This window comes from Coturnix japonica, chromosome 9 (assembly GCF_001577835.2).
Source record: "Coturnix japonica isolate 7356 chromosome 9, Coturnix japonica 2.1, whole genome shotgun sequence".
Lineage (NCBI taxonomy): Eukaryota > Metazoa > Chordata > Aves > Galliformes > Phasianidae > Coturnix > Coturnix japonica.
In genome coordinates, this window is record NC_029524.1 from 10986723 (window position 1) to 10994455 (window position 7733).

The following is a 7733-nucleotide window of genomic DNA, read 5'->3' on the forward strand; positions in this document are numbered from 1 at the left end:
GCTTGTCCTATTGTTGCCGAGCACCTGCTAACACGTTTTTTCCAGGAGCACCAAGATGTTTCCATGTGTGCTTTCCCCATTTAAAAACACCTGCGGACTCATTTCCCACAGGGAACTTTATGCAGAATACAGCCCAAAGAAGATCACAGGTGGTCCCCAACACCAGCAGGGGACAGGTTGTAGCAGCCAGAAGAGCCCACAGCCCCTTTCTCATAGGGGCTCTTTGCACAGCACAGGCCCTGGTTCATGGAGGAGACAACAGAACAACGGGAAAGCCACCGTTGGAAGAACAAAAGCTAAGTGAATTCAGGCTGAAGGAATGCTGACAGCAGCCCTGCCAGGACACCTTTCCCTTCCTTGGCCCCAGCACAAGGAAGGACAGCACGGTGCTGCAGGCAGTGTCCTACGGCGCCGTGCTGTGCTCCTCGCATCCTGCAGCCCCTCTTCCCCAGGGCCCCCATTGCTCCCCATCCCACCGTGCTGTGCCGCCTGCGTGCTGTGAGCCAGAGCACAGCTTTTGTGTCAGCCTGGCTGGGGCTGGGAGGAAGCACTGGAACAATTGCTGCTTGTTTGTCTGTCTCCTCTCCCCGCGTTGTTACCTGGATTAGCCATCACGGGGTAATCCACTGGGGAATGGCCTTGCTCAAAACTTGAGTCATTTGATACAGATCTGCTCTCCTGCTCTCGGCTGGGAAGCTGCAGTTTGCAGTGGGGTGGTGCTGGAGGTCACAGCGTTCTCCTCTTGCAGCCAGCAACTTGCAGGGGATGTAATTTTGTCCCTTTGCAGGCAGCCTGGCAATAGCTTGGACAGCGTGTGTTTTTGGAATTAAAAATGCACAGCAAATGATTCGTTCCAATGCTCTGGAGCTGGAAAGGCGCCTCCCTCTCAGGCTGTGCACCACACTCTGCAAGTCACTTTGATAGTGTTTTGGGACTGACAGTTACTTTCAGGGAACTACTGGGGGTAAGGACAGAGAGCAGGATATGCAGAGTTGAGCTTGAGCCAGACTCTGCTCAGAGCCTGGGACTGCGCAGCTGCACTCAGTCCTGTGCACACCACTCCAGCCTGGATCTGAGCAGCTCATGGGCACAAGGCTGGGTCTTGCTTTTGCACATTGAGATTCCCTCTAATGCCACAAGTCATCTTTGCAGGATGTAGCTGCTCTGCACTGGCAAAGCCCTTTTATCCCTTCTCTCCCCATCAGACCTGGGTGCTGCCTGCTCTCTCCCAATGAAGCAGTGAGCCCACAGCGAGTGCTCTGCTCCCCTTCTTGCCCAGGAGGCCTGGAGGCAGCTGTTCAAAGCTGAGCCTTCCTTCCAGGGGGAAACTGGCACTTCCAAAAGCCCATTCCATCCTGAATCAGATGAAAGGGAATGGCATAAACACCCTGAATGAAATAAGAAGTTTCAGAGTTCTGAATCTAAAGCATCTGAATGGAAGATGGTAAGGAAGGAATGGCATGTTACAGTTCTGGTTCTCCCGCCTTTATTTCTCAGAAAACTAAAGCTGTGTTCATGGCTGACGTCATTAATAGAACCACTTTTTCCATCGGGATCACTCAGCTGCTCACTGCTGCCTCCCAGCCCCTCGTGGTGACACCTGATCAGGGCTCCAGACCTGGGCACCCAGGGAAGGCCAGAGGAGTTTTGCTGTCTGCTCTGCACAGCCCTGGGATTCCCTGAGCGTTTGAGCTGAACACAGCTCAGTATGAGAAAAGTTTTGATTTACATTTTTTCCAGTGCAGGAGAACCCACCAGGACTCTTAAGCTGTTCCAGAGGCTAATTTCTTTGCATCTTCTTACAGCTGAATTAGTTCAGCTTCCGAGCCTGGAAGCGTATTAAACCTTTGGGTGCTAAATCCAACCACATACCATCAAATTCTTCTTTTCTGTGTAGGTGCAAGGAGGCTGTGGTCAATGCCTGAGAAATTCAGCGAGGTATCAGACATGCTTGATGTATTCTTTGTATCCTCAGCAGTGTTTCTCCTTGACAGCTTCACAGCAAGGTGCAAAGATGTGATGTAGCTTTGCCCAAGGTGTTAGGGCTGGAGTGAGAGAAGAGCTCTCTGGCTGTTAGCAGAGGATGCTGCTCAGGGGCAGCAGACCTTCCTTCTGAATGGGGGTGATTTGTGGGGTGGATTCAACCCCAGCAGAATCTGCTTGGATAACAACATGGGATGGATTCAATTCCTGCAAGTGGGAACAGCTTGTTTGTGGTGGGGTGTGCTCACTGCCCCGGGGCTGTGGAAGGAGCCAAAGACATATTTGTGCTGCTTACTGAGGTAGTCTAATTTTTTCCCAATTGAATCACCCTCTTGAGTTAATTCTGTGTGTTCCTAAACTCGCAGCACTCTGTTCTCCATGGCAGCTGGAAATCAGCTAGCGGGGATCATGTCTGCCAGAGCTGCTGCATCTGAGCCTTCCCAGGCTCCCTGACCTTCCTGCCCCCCCCGAAGCACAGTGCTGCCAGGTGGGAGCAGCTCACCCCCAGCTGCAGCTCGACATGGCAGTGCTGGCACATGGGCTGAGCTGAGCTGACCATCCCCACGCCACTGCAGCTGGGTTTGCTCCATGTTTGTCCTGAGCAGAGCCTTTGTTTGAGCAGAGCCCGCGATATCACCGCTCTCAAAGCCCTGCATTGTGTGTGGCACAAACAATGTCCCCGCAGGAAGGGCGGTGGTCAGGCTGGACCGCTGGTGGGGCTGCACCAGGCTGCCTTCAAAGCGTGCTGCTGGGAAGGACCAGGCTGCTGGCCACGCTCGGGGGATGCTGCTTTGAAGGTCTCCATGGGAACATTGTTAACCTGGGCCTCCAAGACCATTTTTGGCAGAAACAAGAAAGGGCTGAGCTCGTTCCACGGGGAGCTCCCGTTCTGTGGTTCCTGCTGGAGCTGGAGGGATGCTTTAATGGCTCCTTGCCGTGTGAACAGCTGGGGAGCGGTTCCTGCACTGCACACGGGGCTCACGTAGAGGGGCTGTGGGTGACGCTGTGGCGAGACAGTGAGTGCTGGGGCAAGGCGAGGCCTTCCCCTCCCTCACGTGCAGCAGCGGCCCCAGCCTGCTCAGCCACTGCTGATGGGTGACAGAGATAAGGACGATTGTCTCCAGGAGGCTGAACCTCAATATATGAGACCAGACAATGTGGAAAATGCATGCTGTATGCATACTTAAGAGACACCAAAAACCCTTGGCTCAGTGTCAGGTTTAACTCTGCCCCTGATGTTTCCCATCTGCTGGTCTCACCAGTGAGAGACACATAGAGGCCAGCTCTGCTGTGACATTTGTGAAGCACATGGATGTCCTCAGGCAGGTTGTGGGGCTGCGGTCTCACTCCACCAGCCAGAGCATTGCCAGCTTGTTGGACAGCAGGGCTGCAAGGAGAGCAGTGGCTGCAGATGCAGTAGGTGAGGTGAGGGCAGCTCTCCTGACACCACTGACTTCTTTTTGTTGTACTCAGCCCACTTCTGTTCAGTATTTTTACCAGTGCTCTGGAGAGAAACAAGAAGTGCTGATAAGATTTGCAGCTTGCACACCAGTGCCTGAGACTGTCCTGCAGACAGAGCTGACCTACTTTGTGCAGCTCACTCAAACACCTTGTATTGCAGCGGAATGCCAGGACCAGGGATCACCTCCCTTGATTTGCAGTGTGCATCCCAGAGGGCCGTGGCCCAGGAGGAGCCGTGGGACCTGGTGCTGAGCAGCAGTGAGGCACGTGTGGTCATTTGACCTAAGAACGTAGGATGTGATTTCTTCTCCATGCACAGCCATGTGAGCAGCCACACAATCCCGTGTCCAGTTCACTCGGCATAGGATGCTGATGCACACAAAAGAGGCTTTAGGAGAGAGCAGGAAGAACGATTTGAGGTCTGGATGGTATCCCATGCAGGGAGGCAGAGAGCAGCAGCCACGAGGCACCAGGCGGGGTGTGGGAGGGGGGCTCATTTCCAGCCTGCCCAGTCTTTCAGTGGTGGCTGCTCTTCAGCTGTGCTCACTGACCCCACTCTTGTTCCCCTCTGTCCCCAGGCACACATTCTGGCAGTACCGCCGTGAGAACCCCCAAACCAGGGTGGGGGAACCTCCTCCTGATGGGCTGCCTGGCTTTAACAGCGGCGTGCTGCTCCTCAACCTGGAAGCCATGAGGCGCTCCAAGCTCTACAACCAGCTGCTGGAGCCCAGCATGGTGCAGAAGCTCACGGAGAAGTACCACTTCAAGGGTCACCTTGGGGACCAGGATTTCTTCACCATGGTGGGGATGGAGCATCCAGAACTCTTTCACGTGCTCGACTGCACATGGAACCGTCAGCTTTGCACGTGGTGGAAGGAGCATGGATACAGCGATGTGTTTGATCAGTACTTTCGGTGTGAGGGTGAGGTCAAAATTTACCACGGGAACTGCAACACCCCTATTCCTGAGGATTAGGGCACCCCGTCCTCCAGGAGCAGCTGTGACTGCAGGTATCCGGCTGCACAGGCTGTGGTGCCCACACCAGCGGTCCCTCCTGAAGCCTGGCCAGCCCAGTCTGTTCCGTTCCAGGGACACCCCTGATCCCTGGCAATCCCTAAAGCATTCGGTTTCCCACTACATGTGGTCCCACCCGTCCAGAAGAAGGCTCGGTCCTGTAGCTGGCACAGGACATGCAAGATGCCTGGGCTCGGCTCCATTGCTCAGCCTGGGATAAGAGCACAGTGCTCCTCTGTGCTGCAGCCTCCGATGGCAGGGACAGCTGGCAGGCCTTTGGGTGACCTTGCTTTGGCACCTTGCAGGGAGTGCTGGCTCCATGGGTGCTGTGCAGCACAACGTTGTTAGCCAGATTTCAGAGCCAGGCAGTTGGGTTTTGTTTAGGCAATTGTGGTGACCCATTTCTGTAACTCATGCAGAGCATCAGTCTGCTCTGACTTGAGAGCAGACACTGTCCTCAGGTCATCTTTCTTTTCAGCATTCCAGAAAGGCAAGAAGGCTTTAATGACTGAAAAGCTGCTTTAAATTTGTGTTACTTGTGAACAAAAACTGAATGCTAGATGAACTCTAAAGCCTTCCACTTGTCCTTCTTAGCAATAAAAGCTTTACTGCCATATCTTGTCTTAAAAGCATTCGGTGAGCGTGTACAAATTGGTTCATTTTTCTAGCTTTGACTTTAACCTTTTGTACTGTAATAAAGCTGCAAAACATAAAACACACTTTGGTGTTTTTCTGTGGCACAACTGAAGTCCTGTGCCATGGGAGGTTTTGTGTTCTTTTTATCATGATTAATAAGTAGCTGATATATATCTGTTGGGCAGATGAAAACGGTGCCCTGTGTAGCTTATCACTGTGCTTAATCACCAGTCTGTTCTGAGTGAGTGGTGCAATAAATTGTACCCTGCTCGGGCTCTGTGCTTATCCCAGCGTGTGTGTGTGAGTGGCAGTAGCCAGTAGGGGTGGCACTGATACAGCTGTGTGTGTGAGAAAGCTCTTTCCAGGCTTTAACCCGCCAATCCTGGGTCTGTGTGCCCAAGGGATGGTCACTGAGCTGCTGTGTGTGTGTGTGTGTGTGACACGCGTGTGCAAGAGGGGGACAAGCACATAGTTACAGCTGAACCTACTAATGGCACATCCAGTGTGCTCAGGGTGTAACTGGCTTCCTCCACCTGTACTTCTGTTTAATAAGGGAGAGGCTGTCCCTCTGATTGATGAGATGAGGGCAGCAGGCCGAGCTGGGCTGCAGCTCTAACCCTGTGCCCTGGTGTGGAAATGCCACCATGTTCCTGTTGCATCCTGCAGAGCTCTGCGGCCCTTCTTCCATGCAGTGCCCCATGGAGAGGGTCGGAGCACAGGGCAGAGCTCCAGCCCATCACACTGCCCCACACACTGGGACAAGGCCGTGCTGTCGGGTTGGAACCGGGGCGGTGCTGAGAGCACTCCATTTCATCTCTCTGTTCTTGGTGTTGTTCAGCATGCATGAGGAATTGCGCATAGAGCAAACAGTATCCCCTGTTGTCCGGCCGGCTTTGCTTTCAGAGCCATGCTCGAGCTGCATGGGATTGTTGCTCGCCCCTTGTGTGTTTCGTAACGCTGTCAGTGTTTGTTCTCTTACTCATTTGTACTTCTTTCCCATCTGAAATGATCAACTGTTGGTATAAACTCACCTAGGGAGCAATTACTGTAAGCCTAACCCAAACAGGCGCTGGGGGTGATCCATTAAGCAATATAACAGCCCTCCCCTGCTCGCTGCTCCCAGAGGATACAATATTTGCTTTTCAGCTCTTTGCTATTCGTACCGAGCGCACTTGGGTCAGCATGCCAAGAATAACACAAAACATAACAACAGGCTTCAGCCTTAAGATGCAGTTTCTGATTCTGCATAACAAAAAAAAAAAGCCAACCTATTATTTCTCCCTCCTCAGCAATGCCCGCAGTGCCCTCTGCGGCACAGCGAGACGGGCTCTTACCCACCTCTCCACCTTCAGGAGAGTGGTGGGTAACCTGAACTCTGCCCCAAGAGGGAGCAGGAGGAGGGAGGAAAGAGGTGTTAGGGGCAGTAAGGCTGGCACCTGGCATCTTTCTTTTGCATGCTGTTTTTTGCCAGGTCTCTGCTCTGCTCTGTGAGGTTTCCCTTAATGCTTTCTTTCCCCTCAGACAGGCACCTGGCTCAGGGATATATCAGCCAGGATATATAGCAGCTCCATCTCTTACTATCACGAGCCTCCGTGGCTTAATTCCTAACTGCTGACAAATTGCTGCCTGGTCCTGTTATTCTTTTTGATGCTGTCAGGGTTGGCTTTGTGAAATTCACTTGCTCTGAAACTTATTTGTTTGCCAAGCAGCTGTTAATAGGGGAAGCACTTTGAGCAAATTGCATCGTGGAGATATTGCACGGGAATTAACTTCATTGTGCCTTAAATTTCAAAGGTAATTGAGGCACTTTGCCTGTTGGGCAGCAATATAAAAATGAAAGGAAAACTGAGACAAAGCGGAGTTCAGAGCTGCCAGAACCCACTGCGCATTGATATGGGTTATCTTGAGACACAAACTTGTAATCCTCAAACATTTTCCATCAGATGCTGCTACGTTTCTTTTGCCACTCATCACTGCGCTGAAGGTTTTCCAGCAAAGAACAAAGGTGATTAAAAAAAATGCAGAGTGTTTGATCTTCCTCTTCCCTCCAGAGCTATATGGAGTAGGATGCATTATCGAGTAATAATAGGGGGAACATTTAAATAGCACCAGGGTGAGGAGGGAGTGCCAAAGCTGTCATACTCTTGTCACGGAACCAAGTGCCAGAGTGTTAATGAATACGTGTGTCAGCTAAATCTGGGCAGGAGCAGCACCAGGTGGGTACGTGCCTGCAGCATCACCTGGAAGTCACTCCTCCAGGCACGGAGTGATGCTGTGTGCCATCCTGCAGCCCCTGCTGCCTGAGGGTCCCTGCAGCCCATGTGGGGAAGCAGAGGAGCTGGAATGTGAACCCTGCTGTCCCCTGGATCAAATCTGGGGCAGGACGGGAGCTGGAGCCGCCACCGGGCTCTACAGTCAGCAGGGCAGGAATGCTGTGGGTAGATGTGAATTATACGTGATGGTCTCGGCTGCATTTATCCTTCTTGAAATAACTTGGCTTCTCGCGGATCAGTTGTTTGAAAACCATAATTGATACCCTCTGCACCCTTCATAGTTGCCTGTAAAATACAGCCTTGTGGAGATGCAAGAGTGGGTGTGAGCCTGACCGGAGGTGCCCAGGGCTCAGCACAGGGATGGAA

At 52.5% G+C, this 7733-nt stretch overlaps 1 protein-coding gene across 1 annotated transcript in view; it reads left to right on the top strand.

Annotated features, from left to right (window-relative positions):
* XXYLT1 (xyloside xylosyltransferase 1) overlaps positions 1 to 5177 on the top strand; it is a 32147-nt gene extending 26970 nt beyond the window's left edge. Inside the window, exon 4 of the mRNA XM_015871864.2 lies at positions 4023 to 5177. Coding sequence (XP_015727350.1) covers positions 4023 to 4419 — 397 coding nt within the window. The 3' untranslated portion in view covers positions 4420 to 5177. The remainder of the gene's footprint in view (positions 1 to 4022) is intronic.
* The last annotated feature ends 2556 nt before the right edge of the window (positions 5178 to 7733 follow it).